Consider the following 17,911-nt stretch of genomic DNA (forward strand, 5'->3'; position numbering starts at 1 on the left):
CACGGCCTGTGCTCTCCTGATACTGTGATGTCAGGCAGTCATTTTTATTGAAGTATAATGTACATGTAGGAAACTACACAAACTCCAAGTCTGTGTTTTAATGAGTTCTTGTAGCATGATCACACATAAAACTGTCAAATAGATAAAAAATGGAATATTGTCACTGCCCCAGACATTTCCTTGTAAGTCCTTGTTTAGTTATGACCTTGTTTAGAGGGGCAAGCAAGAGTACATCTTGTTTTGAGGGGCAGCAATACATGGGTGACGTTCTTGTCCTGTCCATTTAAGGCCACAGCCTGGCCAGTTGTGAACACTATTTCTCACATGTTGTGAGTCAAAACTTGGACCACGTATCTATATTAAGTTACAGGGAGGTGAGGGCAAGCTATGGCTGAGATTCAAAGGCTTCTATGAAGAAAGAAGAGAAGAGAGGAATAGATACTGGGAGGCAACAAATATTCACTGTCCTGTTTTGGAGCATCACAATCCTAAGTAGCAAAGGGTTTATTTTAATTGATTTATAAGCTTGAATTTTACAATTTAAACTTAAGAAAATTGAAGAGTAACTTTGGGTTCCCTGAGGGACAATGTTGTATGTGAATGAAAATTCTACACCATTCTATAATTTTGGAATAAAGGATTATGCTCTACCAAGAATGTGGAAATTGCTGTAGCTGCTCAGAAATGAGGCTAAACATTTTTGTTTTGGTAAATTTAAGCTGTTATTTGTCACTGGGATTATAACTGTTTGAGAAATTTTGTTTTTGAAACTTCTTTTACCATGAGAGTCATTTGGGGGCATTTGTTGCAAATGAAAATTCCGGGGCTTTATCCCAGACTTTCTGAATTAAAATCAGAACGTTGTGGTATTGTATGAGGTATATGTTTCCCAGTGTCTTTCTCTGTGCATGTGATTATTAAATGCACTATAGCATCTAAAATCATTTTGTGAAGTTGTCTGTTAAATATTTTTCGTGGGGGAGTATTTAATTCAGGGGATGAGATGATGCTTGGCATATTCACATCCTGTTTCTAAATGTCTGGTTTGAGTCCATTCGCCTCTGCTACCTGCTAATGTACATCCTACAGGGCAGCAGATAGTGGTTCAAGAACTTGGGATCCTGCTGCCTATGTAGGAGACCCACATTAAAAGTATCAGGCTCCTGGCTTCGACCTGGCCATTGCAGTCATCTGTAGAGTGAACCAGTGCTCAGAAGATTTCTCTCTCTCTCTGACTTTCAAAATAAACAAATCTTTAAAAAGAGAGAGACAAAGAGTGCCTGCACTTAGACCAATGTGACCTATGTCAGTGATATAAGTATTAATTTTCTGTATGTTAGTATTCTGATAACACAGTTTACAACATTGGGTAGATGCTGAAATGAGATGATAATTCCTTCTTAGTGTGTTTGTAAGAATCTACACTGTATAGTGCCTGGGACTAGGGAAGTACTTGTTAGATTAAGCTGTTATAATGATTGAGTTTTGCCTAAATAATGAAATAGTTACTCTTTTAGTCTAGTTTATTTGAATTAGGTGAATATTATATTAACATTTCTGTGTAACTATAGAATCCATAATCGGTAATATAGATTCAAAATTAAATTTTTGTTAGTATTTATTGTTATGGGGCACTAATACTGTATTCATAGCAATAGTAATTCATTTGTTAGCACCTATAATGTACAAAAGATTCTATTAGTCACCTTAATCAGATAAAGACAGAGTGGGAATTTAGCCTGGCAGCATTAGCCTGTCTCACATTAGGTTGCCTGGGTTCAATTCCTAACTCCTGGTTCTTTAGTTTCTTGCCAGTTCAAATCACCAGAGGAGGTAGTGATGGCTCAAATAATTGGATTCCTGCCGACCACGTGGGAGACTTGGTTTGAGTTCCCAGCTCCTAGCTTTGACCCTGGACCCTGTCCCAGCCTCCAGCCAGTCTGTCTCCATTTCTCTCTTTGCCTCTCAAATTAAAACAAACAAAAATGCCAATGAAAACATGAGAATCCCTGTTCCCCAGGAATTTAACTAAAGAATTATAAGAAAAGTAAGCAGTAAGTGATCCAGAGAGTAAGTAAGAATTTCTGGTGGAGGGTGAGATTTGATTTGAACCCTAAGGCCTGCAGTGTTGAAAATTTTAACTTATATTATTAAAAAGTGATATACATGGTGATATACATGAGTTCTTTGGATAATTGCAGAAATTGTGAAAAGCAGAAATGGAAGCCACTTATTTTATGTGCTGGTTAGGTTTTGATGGGCAGATTCAAAATAATGAAATAGTTCTTAAGTGTGAGCAAGAAAGAAATCAGCCAAGTTAAAAGTATATTAGGATTACTAAATGGCAGGTTGTGTACTGAAATGTTAAGATCTTAACATGATTTATGCTTACAAAAATACATGTATAATTTTGTTTGAAAGGTGTAAGATGTTTATATAGTAGTGATTGTGTTTGAGGAAGATAGCCTTGATACCAATGAGGACATTTTTTTGTAATAATTTTTACCATATGATTTTCGTTTTTAATTTGAAAGAGTTAGAGAGAATCTTTCATTTGCTGATTTAATTCCCCATGTGGCCACAATGGCCAGAGCTAAGCTGATCTGAAACCAGGAGCCAGGAGCTTCTTCTGGGTCTCCCTCGTAAATGCAGGGGCCCAAGCACCTGGACCATCCACCACTGCTTCCCCAGGCCCTAAGTAGGGAGCTAGAATGGAAACAGAGCAGCCGGGATATGAACCAGTGCCCATGTGGGATACCAGTGCTGTAGACAGACATCTAGGCTACTGAGCCATGGCACTGGCCCCTATCATATGATTATTTAAGGTTTGATATGTAAGGTATAATTGCGCTTAATTTTTAAAAAATCAAGATAGTCACATATCATAAAATTGACCCTTTTATAATGTACAATTCAGTGGTTTTGAGTTTTTTCACAGGATTTTGCAGCTGTCACTTGGTTTGTAGTTCTGGAGCAATTTCATTGTCCCTATAAGAAACTCATCCCTATTGTCCTTTTTCTCCAGCCCTGATGACCACTCATCTATTTGCATCTCTTTAGGTTTACCTGTCATGCACATTTCTTATGAATAGAGTCATGCAGCATACGGCCTTTTGTGTCTAACTTTCACTTATCAAGTTGAAGGTTCATCCATGGCATGGCACAGCCTTACTTCATTCCTTTTTATGTCATTGTATAGCTATATCACATTCTGTTTATCCATTTATTATTTGATAAAGATTTATTTGTATTTTTTGGCTGTTTGGAATAACTGTGAATTTTCACATAAAGATTTTGTGTGACATATGTTTTTTCTTTCTTGAATATACCTAGGAGTGAAATTGTTGGGCCATATGGTAACTCTATGTTTAGCATTCTGAGACACTACCAGACTTCTCTCTTTCTCTCTCTCTCTCTCATTTTTTAAAAAAATTATTCCACACAATACTAGGAGCATGGAAAAAGGCAGATAAAGTGCAAGTAATTAAAAAAAAAGATTTATTTATTTTTGCTGGAAAGACAGATTTACAGAGAGGAAAGACAAAGATCTTCCATCTGTTAGTTTACTTCCCAAGTGGCCGCAACAGCTAAAGCTGAGCTTATCTGAAGCCAGGAGCCTCGTCTGGACCTCTCATGTGGGTGCAGGGTTTCAACGTTTCAGGCCATCCTCCACTGCTTTCCCAGGCCACAAGCAGGGAGATGGATAGAAAGTGAAGCATCGGAATACAAACCATTTCCCATATGGGATTCTGGTGCATGTAAGGCAAGGCTTTAGCCACTAGGCTACCGTGCCAGGCTCGCAAGCAATTTTTAAAAAAGTTGTTTAGAGAGGCAGAGAGAAAGAAACAGAAAACTCCCATCTCGTGCTTCAATTTCTAAAAATGCCTTAAACAGCTCAGGGGTAGGCTTGGGCTAAAGTCTGGAGTTGGGAACATAATCTGCATCTCCCAAGTGGGTAGCAGGGACCAATTCCTTGAGCCATCACTGCTGCCTCCCAGGGTCTGTACTACCAGGAGTTAGGAGATGGGGTTGACTGTTAAATCCGCATACTCTGCTGCAGAACACGGGCGTCCTAAGTAGCATCTTAACCATTGGGCCGAAACGTTCACTCTTAAAATGTTTTCTACCAATAATATGTGATTGTTTCACTCCACATTCTTACTAATAACCCCTGTTGTTGTTTTTTATTTTTATTGTGGCCATCCTACTGGGTATGAGTGATATCCTACTGTGGTCTTAATTACATTTCCCTATTGTCTAATGGTATTGTGTGTCTAATCATATTTATTGGCTATTTTATGTTTTTTTTTTTTGCATAATGCTTATTATGATACTTTGCCTGCTTAAAAGTGGATTAGTTGTCTTTTTATTGTTTACTTCTAAGAGTTCTTACTGTATTCTATGTACAGGACTCTCATCAGGTAAGTGACTTGTTCTAAGAGTTTTTAGGGTATATATTTTTAAATATTTATTTTTATTAGAAAGGCACATTTACAGAGAGAAAGGGAGATGGACAGAAAGCTCTTTCATCTAGTGGTTCACTCACCAAATGTCCTTAACAGTAGAGCTTCCTGATCTGAAGCCAGGAGCCAGAAGCTGCTTCCAGGTCTCCCAAATGGTGTAGGGTCCCAAAGACTTGGACTGTTCACTGCTTTACTAGGCCACAAGCAGGGAGCTAGGTGGGAATTGGAGCAGCAGGATACAGCTGGTGTACATATGGGTTGATGGCACTCAAAGGTGGAGAATTAGCCTCTTAAGCCATGGCACCACCCTGAGTTTTTAGTTTTCAGCTCTTTGATCCACCTTGAGTTAATTTTTACATATGCTATGAGGTGAGGTGGAGGTGTTTTTTAAAAAAACTTTAATTTTTTAATTTTAATTTTTAAAAACTTAATTTATTCTCATCTGCTTGAATGGGAGAGCAAGAGAAAGCAGAAACAAAGGAGAAAGCAAAAGAGAGTGAGCTTGTTGGTTCCCTTAATGGCTGGAGCTGAGCCGAACCGAAGCTAGGAGCCAGGAGCTTCTGAGTCCCTGTGGGCCAACCTGGCCTGTTCTGAACCCCGTCCTGGCTTTTGCTCATGCTAGTGTGTGCTGTGGACCGTCCCAATCCAGCCCTCCCCCAGACCTAGCTCATATATATACTAACAGGTACTGCAGCACAGACTAGCCTGGGTTGCCCCTGGTCTTGGCTCTTGTGCTTACCAGTGGGCACTGCAGCCTAGCAGGGGAGTTCTCCAAGTTCCCCTAGCAGGCCTGTTCCCAAACCCTGATCTGATGAGTGCCAGTGGGTGCCTCTGCCCTGCTTGGCTTGGACTGCCCTCAGTCTTGACCTTTTTGTGTGCTGGTGGGTGCTGTAGCCTGGCCCAGCCTGATCTCCCAGCTCTGGCTCCTGTGAATGTCAGGTGAGTTCCATTGTCTAGCCTGGCTCAGCCCATCACTACCCTCAGCTCTCTGCACAGACTAGTGGGTACTGTAGTCCCACAGAGGTGAGCCCACTAGTTTCCTACAGAATCTGCCCACACATCCAGTTCTCTCACTTTCTAGTGGGTGCTGTCACCCAGCCTGATGTGGCCCAATCCTTGCCCCAACACTCACAGGCAGGACTCTGCCTAGCCCAGCCAGGCATGCCCTTGGCCCCAGTTTTTGCATGTGTTGGCAGATGCAGGTGATGCTGCTTAGCCCAGCTCAGCTCTCCTATGTGGGCAGGTGTCTTGGCCTGACCCATACATGCCCTCTGGTTTTACCCCTTCTCAACTATCTTACCTCAGCTCCCTTGCCTACGTGCGAGCGTAGTGGTCGTGTCCATGGAAGCCCCCAGAAATCATTCCTCCCCTGTCAAACAAGCCTTCAGTTGCTCCCACATTGTTGTCCCCACATCTCCTTCACCAGGAAATCTGCAACCTCCTCCCTGACCTGCTTAGGAATTGTGGTAGCATGTCCTGGCCTGGTATTCTCTACATTCGCTGTATATCTTAAAAAAAAAAAAGCAGCTCCTCTGGCACACTGGTATAGTTAACACAAATTTGACATAAACCAGGCCCACAGTACCCACCAGCTATTGGCTGCTTTTCTCCCAGCAGTGTAATACTTGTACCAGGTATAAGGCAACATCGGCACTTGCCTTCAGCTGGGACCAGACTTATGTTTAGATTTTTTTCTTTTTGGGCGCGGCGCCCTGGCCTAGCGGCTAAAGTCCTTGCCTTGAATGCGCCAGGATCCCATATGGGCGCTGGTTCTTTTTTTTTTTTTTATCTATCACAAAAGCAGATATACAGAGAGGAGGAGAGACAGAGAGGAAGATCTTCCGTCCACTGATTCACTCCCCAAGTGACTGCAATGGCCGGTGCTGCACCGATCTGAAGCCGGGAACCAGGAACCTCTTCCAGGTCTCCCATGCGGGTGCAGGGTCCCAAGGCTTTGGGCCATCCTTGACTGCTTTCCCAGGCCACAAGCAGGGAGCTGGATGGGAAGTGGAGCTGCTGCGATTAGTACTGGCGCCCACATGGGATCCTGGCGCATTCAAGGTGAGGACTTTAGCCGCTAGGCCATGCTGAAAGACTAAGTGACAGAGAAGTGGGATAAGGGAGAGTGAGAGAGAGAGAGAAGGAGAAAAAGAGACAGATCTGTCATCCAGTAGTACACTTTCCAAATGCTTATTACAGCTGAGGACTGGACCAGGATGAAGCCAGGAGCCTGAAACTCCATGCAAGTGTCCTACATGGTTGGTTGGTATCCCAGTACAGGGACCATCATCTTTCTGTTTTCCCAGGAACATAAGCAGAAAGATGAATAGGAGCAGAGAAGCTGGGACTCAAACCAGCATTCTATTGTGGGATGTAGGCTTCCCAAATGGCAGCTTACCTTGGCATGCCACAACACCTGTTCCAAAACTTTTTGTTTTTCACAAGATAGACAGTTATAGTGACATGGCAATAGGGGCCATGATTCAAGATCCTTGGCAAAGGCTGATTTTCTCTTTGATGCACATATGCGTATTACATACATTTAATGTAACATACTTTTTCTTGTTCTTTTGTACATTTAAAACATACTGCCTGTTTTTGTTTTCGTATGTTATGCTGTTTTATTAAGCCACAGAAAACCAAAGTCCAAAGAAACTACCGTGATATTTTTAACAAAATATATTAATTGTGTATATTAGCTTTTGAGTTGATATTTTAATTGTGGGAAGTAAAATCTGGAGGACATTTATGTAAAACTGAACTTGTAGTCTAAGATTGAGCTAAACTTGCCAATGTGATGCAGACCAGCCGTCTCCAGAGCTATAGTGAGGTTTGCATGAAATTTGAATAGAGCACAGCAGAAATAAATGGTTTTGGTTTGCCATTTCTGCTGCAACAAATGAAATGATCCTAACACAAAGCAGGGGAGATCCACATGCACATAGGAAAGATTATATGTTATTAAAGACTGTTCATTGAATTAATCCTAGGGTTGAGCAGGTCTTTTTATGGTGTTTACTCTGGTCCAGAGATTGTTCTAAATGGTGAATGAAGCCAAGCATGTTGTTGCTTCTTTGTGAGTTGTGGAGACTGAGGTTAAATAATTACAGGCTAAGTCTGTAGTGATTTATGTATTTTGCGCTCCACATGAAAAATGGAAGTGGCCGTGTAACAGCATAATGTTATGATCTTGTGTGTGTGTGTGTGTGTGTGTGTGTGTGTGTGTGTGTGTGTGTTTGAAGGAGAGGGAGAGAGGAAGAGGTCAAGGGAATGACTAAGTCTGAATTAGGGGAATTGCTGTCTGTGCCCACTGACTGGGGAATGCCCCTTGAGCATAAACCATCCAGGCAGGGTGAAACTGAAGAGGTTGGGAAAGAAAGGATGTGTGGAGGGGCTTGTGGACCACATTAAGGAAGCTGCTAAGGACTTTTAGATCTTGAGTGGAAGGAGGGGGCTCAGCTGCAAATGGAGAGCAGCTACAAGAACTGCAGCTACAACACAGCCTGGCAGGGTGGGGAGGGAGAGGGCAGCACTGAGATGACATGGGGTGCTGACCATGATTATGGACAGAAACTTGGGAGAGGCCATACCAGTGCCAAGAGCAGTGGGTGTGGAAGGTACCCTTTCATACTCTGGAAGCACAGGTGAGGCATCAACTGGCTAGTGATTTCCCATAAGGGCACATCCAGTCACAATCAAGATCTAGTTTTGGGACCAGTGCTTTCTGTTTCACACCATGACTGCTGGGAGGCTGAAGAGGCAGACCTGTATTTGTTTATTTTTAGGATAAGCTTTAAAGAAAAAGAAAAATTGAAGTGGAAAAGAGATGATAGGAAGCAAAGACTTAGGTTAGGACGGTAAAATGAAAAGCAACAACAAAGAAATAGATGACAAAATGTTAATTTTTAAAATCCATTACCTTCTTGTGAGGGCAGGTGGGAATGTATGTTTAATGTTTCTTAGAAGATAGAAGGACGAAAGAACAGGATCCCTACATATGGTAACCATACCAGTACGTTCTATTCTCATATCTTCTGTCTTCCCACAAGCCATCTGTACTTCTCTGCTGTGGTTACTGTAACAAAGGCTGTAGATAGGGTAGCATCAACAGACATTTATTTTATTTCTATCCTCTGGGAGGTCCAAGACCAAGTTTCTAGTGAAGAGTCCTCATTGTGTCCTCACATAACTGAAAATAGGAAAGTCCTTTTCTTGGACAGATGTTGTGGTGCAGTGGGAAATGCTTCTGCTTGGGAAGCTCACATCCCATGTTGGAGTGTCTGGAATTAAGTCCCACTTCTACTTCTGGACCAGTTTTCTGTTGATGCATTCTGAGAGTTAGCTGATGACAGCTGAATCCTTCAGTGTGAGAGACCTGGATGGAGAGTGGGGCTCCTGTGTTTGACCTGGTTCAGCCCTGCAGCTATTTGGGGCATGAACCAGCAGATGTAAGATCTCTCTCTCTTTCTCTCTTTTTTACTTTTGTTTCTGTCTTTAAGATAAACTTTTAAATTATTTATTTTTTTGAAGTACAGAGTCAGAGAGAAAGAAAGAATTTCTTCCATCTGCTGATTTGCATTCCAGACGGCTGCAGTGGCCTGACCGGGCCTGGCTAGAGCCAGGAGTGTGTTTGGGTGTTCTCAAATAATAACAGTGGCACAAGAAATTGTACCATCTTCTACTGCTTTCCAGGAAGCTGGATTGGAAGTGGAGCAGCTGGGACATGAGCCAGTGCGTATAGGGATACTGACACTGCAAGTGGTGGTTTAACCCACTCACACCACAGTGCTAGCCTCATTAACTTTTTTTTTAAAAGATTTATTTATGCTTATTGGAAAGGCAGATGTACAGAGAGGAGGAGAGACAGAGAGGAGGATCCTCCATCCAATGATTCACTCCCCAAGTGGCCGCAACGTCCAGTGCTGCACTGATACGAAGCCAGGAGCCAGGAACTTCCTCCAGGTCCCCACGTGGGTGCGGGGTATCAAGGCCTTGGGCCATCCTCGACTGCTTTCCCAGGCCACAAGCAGGGAGCTGGATGGGAAGTGGAGCTGCCGGGATTAGAGCCGGTGCCCATATGGGATCCCGGCGCATTCAAGGCGAGGACCTTAACCGCTATGCTGTCGTGCCGGGCCCAACTTTTTTTTTGTTTTTTTGAAGAAGAAAGATTTCTCCTTTTTCCCTGTGAGCTCTCTAATCCCATCACACAACCTCCACTCTCATGACCTAATTACCTCCCTAAAGCCCCCATTCAGAATACTGTCACATTGGGGATGAAGTCAACATAGGAATTTTGCAGGAAATGATTTAATCCATTGCACCATCCAAATGGACTAATTATTTCAGAATTTGAGTCTAAGCTGTGTACCCAGGCTACATTTCTTTTCCCCACATGACGTGAGAAAATCTAATCTTAAAGTGTTGTTATTTTTATTTTGGAAATCCCTATTTAATGCTGCCTCTGAGGGGGATTTAATGTGTAAGGTGCTCTTATTACTGGTCTGGAAGCATGTATTTCTTAAAAGATAGTATTTCTTAAAGATAGTATTTCTTAAAGATATTTGTCAAGACATTGTTATGTTTCTGACTTCTGAACTGAAGAGATGTCTTTGTTAAAAGTAAAGCTGGGGCCCAGCAGCGTGGCCTAGCGGCTAAAGTCCTCGCCTTGAACGCCCTGGGATCCCATATGGGCGCCGGTTCTAATCCCGGCAGCTCCACTTCCCATCCAGCTCCCTGCTTGTGGCCTGGGAAAGCAGTTGAGGACGGCCCAATGCATTGGGACACTGCACCCGCGTGGGAGACCTGGAAGAGGTTCCTGGTTCCCGGCTTCGGATCGGCGCGCACCGGCCCGTTGCGGCTCACTTGGGGAGTGAAACATCGGATGGAAGATCTTCCTCTCTGTCTCTCCTCCTCTCTGTATATCCGGCTTTCCAATAATAATAAAATCTTTAAAAAAAAAAAAAAAGTAAAGCTGGATGTATCCAGGGTGGGGACTCAGGAAATATCAGAACTGATTCTTAGGCTACTTGAAGGACTTGGTGCTCAATCTAAGTGGGTTATGATGCAAAATCCTTTTGTTTTAAGAATTGTTTCCTTCATGAGATATTCTAGACTAGCTTGATGAGATATTATGAAGTGGTTGAATGCTAAAAACGACAAAGCAGGTTTTTTTAATAAAGAATAAGATTTAATTGGTTTATATCAAGTGCCTCTGCTTAGGGAACAAGGAGCATTATATAGGGAAAAGAGTCAAATTTCCTGTAAATGCAATCCAGTGTAAAGCCAGTAAGAATATTTGAAGTCTTGCGAATCTGACCTTCCTGTACCTTCTGTCAACATGGAAAATAATCCACTATGATTCTTTGTAATAGTGACAGACTTGCCCAACCTGTCATAGGAAATAGAGTTTATTGATTCAATTTATTGCAAAGTCCATGGGTAAGCCTGACCCAAGGTAAAATGAAATTTATGGTATAAATAATGTTATAAGAACTTGGCTTTTTTCTCACCACTCTTTCACTGTAGAGTGTCGGTTATGAAGCATAAATAGCAATGAGGAGCTACTGGTATTGATGTGAAATAGTTTTGTTGTTGTTGTTGTTTGGGATAGTGGCAGTTTTAGAAAAAAGAAAACAACCAGCTTGAGCTCTAACTCAGTATTAAATAAAGAAGCACCTTAAATATTAGAAAATAGACCAAACTGAATTCATTTTTTGCATTTCTATTGTAATACTTCTCTATCAAATCTGTACTGTTATTTAATATTTTTCTATAATTGAAATCTCCTTCCTTCCCCCTTTTTTTGTTACTTAGTTGTATCATAAGTATTTGTATTTCTACCGTCTGAATTGTGAATATTGACTTTTTTTTCCTAATACACCTTAAAATATATTTAACTAGCGTTAAGAAGTTCACTGTCCTGTGTAATATCTCCAGAGGTGTATGTGCCATGATTTAGAAAACAGGGATTTCATATATACGAGCTTAGGGAAGGAATTTCTATGAGTGAGAGCAGAAACAGAGAAATTGTAAGTTTGTAGGCTTGATTACTCATGAATTTAAAGATTCTTGCCATTAAATTGTAAACTGTTTACTGAAAATACAAAAGTTTGCTGACTTCTGGGGCTGGATGTGGTAGAGCGGATAAGCCTTTGCTTGCAACACTGGCATGCCATATCAGAGTTTGTTGAAGTGCTGTCTCTTCTACTTCCAGTCTAGACCTCTTCTAATGCACCCAGATCAGCAGTGGAACATGGACCAAGCATCAGGGCTCTTGCTGTCTACTTAGACCTGAGTGTGTTCCAGGCTGCTGACTTTGGCCTTTCCAAGCCCTGGCTGTTGCAGCCACTTAATTGGGGAGTGAACTAGTGCATTAAAGCCCTCTTTCTCGCTCCCTCTGTAACTCTGCCTTTCAAATAAGTAGGACAAATCCTTAAAAAAGATAAAATGTTGGCAAACTTCTGAGTCTTAGTGCTTCATACACAGGAAGCCTAAGTTGTGTGTGTATGTATGCATTGAGGGCCTTACTCTCAACCTCAGAGGGCACCTTAACGGTACTCCTCTGTTACCTTATTTGCATAAGGGCAAGCCATAATTGCCAGTGCCATGAGGTGCCTTTTGTCTGTCACTAATGTATTGACTAGTCAGGAAGCACTTTTTGTCACTCTGATAAATGTCTTGTCCATCTCAGGGTTGATCATCATGGGGCAGGTTGGTGATAACTTGTAGAGTGGACAACCTGGGACCTGCTGTTTACTAGTGGTCCTCTGGCAGCAGCTGCTTGGCTCACTTCTGTTTCATTTGGAAGGATTGTGAGGCAAGAGTTTACCTCAGAAGAAGGTTAGAGCATTGTAGGTGCTAAATCTCCTGTCTGGGGAATCACATGCTGAATATTGGAAGGCATGGGGGGAATTAGACTGGACTTTATAATGGCGGATCATTGAGACTTCTTAGACCACAAATATTTAATTTTCCTTTTAGTAAGTAGTTAATGATGTATATTGTATTTTGTAAAGTACTGTTTTTTGATAGATCAAGGAGAGTCAGAGAACGATCTTCTGTCTGCTGGTTCATTGCCCAAGTGGTCGCAACAGCCAGAGCTAAGCCCATCTGAAGCTAGGAGCCAGGAGCGTTTTCTGGGTCTCCCACGCGGGTGTAGGATCCCAAGGTTTTGGGCTGTCCTCTCCTGCTTTTCCAGGCCACAGGCTGGGAGCTGGATGGGAAGTAGAGCAGCCAGTATACAAACTAGCGCCTGTGTGGGATTCTGGTGGATGCAAGGCGAGGACTTTAGCCACTAGGCTATTGCACCAGGCCTGCCTTAATTTTTTTTAACTGGAAGTGAATTCTACTCAGTTTTCCTGACAGTTACATTGTCAGAGCTTGTAACCTATTTATTAAAGCTATTTGACTATTGTAAGCTACTCTATTTGAAGTACCTGTTAATGTTTATAGCTAACAATATTTGACTTTTTTTCTAGGTTATTTATCCTCAACATTCCAAACTTACTGATAAAGAAGTAAGTAAAAATATTGTTCTGCATGCTCTGCTGTGAAATTTGATTTTATTGGTGTGTGTGTGTCAGCATATATAGCTTTTGTTTTCTTTTTCAGAAAACCAATATTTGCTATTTGTCTTTTCCAGATTCAAATTCAGGTAACTATTTTTCATGTAGTGTTTCTTTTGAATTTTATATTGAGATTACCAAGTACATTCTAATATCTGAAAATTAGTTGAAATAACGTATTAGGATGCAAACTCAGTCTTAGCTCAACAAAATCAGTGATTTTGATTCCTAATTTAGTGTTACCTAATCATGTCATTGCTGGTCTTGGTTGGTTCAACTCTTAAAATAACTGTTATGGTTTAATGAAGTAAAACATCCAGGAGAAATAAACTGTTGAAATAGTGAGGAGATTGAAAGTGAGCAGCAGTGGTATGCTTTCGGAGGTTGCCAGGAACTTTGTAAAAGCAGTGAGTTTATATATATTAAAAAAAAAAAAAAGACTGGTTATCAAACACAGTCATCAATCATTTGCAGTAGTTAATGGGTTAGTGTATTATATAAAGCACTTGGAGAGATTTTTGCTGTATAGAAGAATCATGTGAGTGCTTGCTTACTGTTAAGTTTGGTTTTTGCTGGTCTCTTTCAAACTTCCTTTGTGTGGTCCTAATGGCTGACATCTTGTGTTTTCCTTTCAAGATAGTATTTTAGGATTACAGTGACCAGAGCTTTCAGCCTCTCTGGCCCCACACAGTAAAAACCCTATAAGGCAATCACTCCAGTTTCCCTCTAATGTCCTGTAAACTTAGTTTAGTTCACCTGACTTGGGAAATTTAACATTATAGCTTTGTGTTGCTTTGGGTTTGGTTTTGTTTTGTTTTAGCAGTTTTCTCCTTTCTGTTTAAATGCCTCCAGAGTTTTTCCTCTGTATATTTGAAACTCCGCTTTGGTGAAACATGAAAGAAAAGTGGATATCTTGGTAAAGTATATACTACCTTTGAGAAATTACAGTGTAGCACTTCTTGTTCTGATCTGTAATGATTACAACCTTTTAGAGATGTTTGTCCATTAATGAAATAATGCAAGCGAGGTTTTCTGGGCTCCATCTTTGTTTAGCATTTTCCTTATGAAATTTGTACATACAGCTATGAATGTGTTGAGTGTTGGATTGGATTTCCAACATGCAGGGTAAAATGAATTGTCTGCATTGCAGAATTGCAGGACAGACTGACTTTCTGCAATTGGAGTCCCATGGATTATATAGCACATTTTTTTTTACATGGTATAGTAGCTAGTATACCATTGTAGCTAGTTCTGCCCTATTTTTTAAAATTTATTTATCTTTATTGGAAAATCAAATATACAGAGAGGAGGAGAGGCAGGAAGATCTTTCATCTACTGACTCACTCCCCATATGACCACAATAGCTGGAGTTGAGCTTATCTGAAGCCAGGAGCCAGGAACTTCCTCCAGGTCACATGGGTGCAGTGTCCCAAAGCTTTGGACCATCCTCAGCTGCTTCCCCAGGCCATAGGCAGGGAGCTGGATGGGAAGCAGGGCCATCAGAACACAAACCTGTGCCCATATGGGATCCCGCACATGTAGAGTGAGGACTTTAGCCGCTAGGCTACTAGGCCAGGCCCAGTTCTGCTCTCTTTTTTATTCTTCCATTGTTTAAATGAAATTTGCTCCTACCCCTAAAATATTACTTTTTCAAAAAATTATTTTGAGTTGAAGGCAGTTGAAATAAGAAAATACACTCTCTACTCTCCCCTTATGTGCCTGAAAGGACATGAAAGTCTCTCTCCTCTCCCAGTTCTTGTGTTGGAGAGCAGAGATTGTTTCTGAACCACCAGAAAAGAAGCTTATCTCTTTCTGAGGATGGCACTGGCTTATGCTTGCCTTAACAGACTTTAACTAAGATTACCCTATCTTCCTAAGTTTCCCCTTCAATGTGGGACCTTCAGAATTTTCATTGAAAATATGTGTTATGAGATCTGTGCATGGCTTTAAATTTTTAAGAAGTGTATTTTTTAAAATTTTTACTTTATTTTTTAAAATGGAACTTATCTTTTTTTAAGATTTATTTATTTTTATTGCAAAGTCAGATATACAGAGAGGAAGATCTTCGATCCAGTGATTCATTCCCCAAGTGACCACAATGGCTGGTGCTGTGCCAATCCGAAGCCAGGAGCCAAGAGCTTCTTCCAGGTGTCCCACATGGTACAGGCTCTGGGCCGTCCTCGACTGCCTTCCCAGGCTACAAGCAGGGAGTTGGGTGGGAAGTGGGGTTGCAAAGATTAGAACCGGCGCCCATATGGGATCCTAGCATGTTCAACGCAAGGACTTTAGCCACTAGGTCACCGCACCGGACCCTAATTTTTACTTTAGAGTAAGAGTTACACAAAGAGAGGTAGAGATAGAGGGAGAGAGCTTCCATCTGCTGCTTCAAAGGGTAGAAGAAAAGTCTCCCCCCTTAATTCTGTGTAGTTTCAACATCTTTTTTATGGTTACATGTAATTTTATATAATTTTATGATTACTCTGCATGTATTCTATGTATTGTTTTCTTTATGGAAGTTAAATTTGTTTTAGATCTATATAGATGAAAACCTTTTTTTGATATGTTAGGCATACGATCTACTGATGTTTTGAAATGCCTGCCTATAGTTCTGTATCAAATGAAGTGTATTTCTTTACACTCCAGTATGGTTGAGATTTATAACTAAAACTGACAAAAAACATCTTGAAAGCGGCCACCTCACCCGAAAGCAGGCATTTGAGCATTATGAGTCCGTGAGCAGCAGGAGACCATGTGTTTTGAACATATTTAAAATCACCGTTCCAAGTTGTCATCCCCCAAAATGTTTGTTACTCTTATGTGTCCCTTCAGTGGAAGTTGGGATTATGTTGCCAATCTTGAAATGGATTTAGTTTTCCCCTAAATAGCTGTTACTGCTAAGGAAGGAAATCTAGGTACAGGAGAGTCGTCCTTAGCTAAGACTCATAAATCAAGCTTTTCTTTTCATGACACCAGCTTGAGAAAAAATTAAACATTTCAAACTGCTACCCAGGTCAGACAAAGTGATTTTGGAATTCCCAGTGGATTGATTCACTGGTCCCAGCACTACCTCTTCCACCCTCTGCTTCTCCCCACACCGCCCATGAAATCCTCATCATTTTAGAAGAAACTTTTGTTTATTTTTATGTTTCTTGTTACATTTGAATGATTTTTATCTTTAGGACCCTAGATTTAAAATGTGTTTTTCCTCTGACAAATATTTGTCAGTTTTTTTTTCTCTTTTCTGTTTATCACAAGCATTTTCTGGATACAGGTTTTCCTGAAACAGGCGACAAGCTTACACCTGGCAGTGGCTACAGCTAAGATTATGATGCTATTCCTGAAGAGCCATTAGAGGTTTTTAAATTTTTAAGTCTCTTATGGACCAGTACTTCTTAGAATGCAATTTAAATGAATTATTAGAAAAATGAAATTTAAAAAAAGCACAAAGAAATTAAAACAATGGAAGTCCGTATTTATCATAGTAATATTAAATTGCTCTAACAGTTTCCAAGTATTTTTTTTTTTTTAAAGGTTTTATTGTTATTGGAAAGCCGGATATACAGAGAGGAGGAGAGACAGAGAGGAAGATCTTCCATCCGTTGTTTCACTCCCCAAGTGACCGCAATGGGCCGATGCGCTCCGATCCGATGCCGGGAACCAGGAACCTCTTCCGGGTCTCCCATGCTGGTGCAGGGTCCCAAAGCCTTGGGCCATCCTCAACTGCTTTCCCAGGCCACAAGCAGGGAGCTGGTTGGGAAGTGGAGCCTCCGGGATTAGAACCGGCGCCCATATGGGATCCCGGGGCTTTCAAGGCGAGGACTTTAGCCACTAGGCCACGCCGCCGGGCCCAGTTTCCAAATATTTTAACTTTCACGTTTCTTTGGTCGTGAATCCATAACGAGAGTTTGTGGACTGGTGTATAGGATGCTCTGAGAAACTCAGCTCTACAGTACTGTTTCTCAGCAATTGCAACGTAGCTACTCTAGTTTCATGGAGAGTGACTACACAGAGCTGATGACAGTGGATTGGAGCTTTTTCTCTCTTGTTTAAAGATTTACTTATTTTTATTTGAAAGACAGAAGTCTTCCATCTGTTGATTCACTCCCCCAATGGCTACAACGGATGGGGCCGAGGCCAGGGCTGGACCAGACAGAATGGAGAGCCTGGAACTCCATCCAGAGTTCTCACCTGAGTGATAGTGCGTTAGCAGGGAGCTAAATCAGAAGTGGAACAGCAAAGTTCACATCAGTGCATTTTTAGGGTGCTGGTACCTCAGGCGTGGCAGAACCCACTGTGCCATAGTGCCAGCCTCTATAGCTAGCTCTTGAAGTTTTACGTTTTGTATTGGTCTTGGGCATTTGGCATATTGTGCTAATATAAAAATAATATTTCAAAGTTGTCTGTTGCATTCAAGAAAATGATGTGTTTCAACTTTTTTTCTTAAATTCCAGAGTGATATTTTTGGTGTAAGGAGAGTGTTATTTACCTTCAGCTCTGCAGTCTCTGTTTGAGTTGCAGAGGTAAAGGATGCTTACATAATTCTCTGAGCTTTTGATAATTCTAAAATGAGTGGCAGTCTCTTCCTGCCTTCCCACATGATGTTCATGAAGGAGGAGCTGTGACTGAAAGGCCTAGCTCCCCAATGAATGACATGACTCAGTGGCAAGTTGAGTTCAAGAACTCTTCAAGCCGAGTAACCTTTTACAGAGAAGCTTCTGTTGTTTGAATGAAGAAACGTTTTATTCCCCCTCTCCATTTAGCAGTGGAGTGACATTTAAAAAAATAATGTCTTTATTGAGATAAAATTCACTCATATCAAGTGTACAATTCAGTGATTTTTACTATATTCAGAGTTGTGCAACTGTTGCAGCAATCAAGTTTATT

General features: G+C 41.2%; 1 protein-coding gene across 1 annotated transcript in view; it reads left to right on the top strand.

Annotated features, from left to right (window-relative positions):
* Positions 1 to 17,911, top strand: part of DENND6A (DENN domain containing 6A) — a 58,042-nt gene that overhangs the window by 8,115 nt on the left and 32,016 nt on the right. The window contains exons 2-3 of the mRNA XM_004581564.4: positions 12,941 to 12,979; positions 13,074 to 13,116. Coding sequence (XP_004581621.2) covers positions 12,941 to 12,979; positions 13,074 to 13,116 — 82 coding nt within the window. The remainder of the gene's footprint in view (positions 1 to 12,940; positions 12,980 to 13,073; positions 13,117 to 17,911) is intronic.

The sequence above is a fragment of the Ochotona princeps genome, chromosome 21, assembly GCF_030435755.1.
Source record: "Ochotona princeps isolate mOchPri1 chromosome 21, mOchPri1.hap1, whole genome shotgun sequence".
In the NCBI taxonomy this organism is placed as follows: Eukaryota; Metazoa; Chordata; class Mammalia; order Lagomorpha; family Ochotonidae; genus Ochotona; species Ochotona princeps.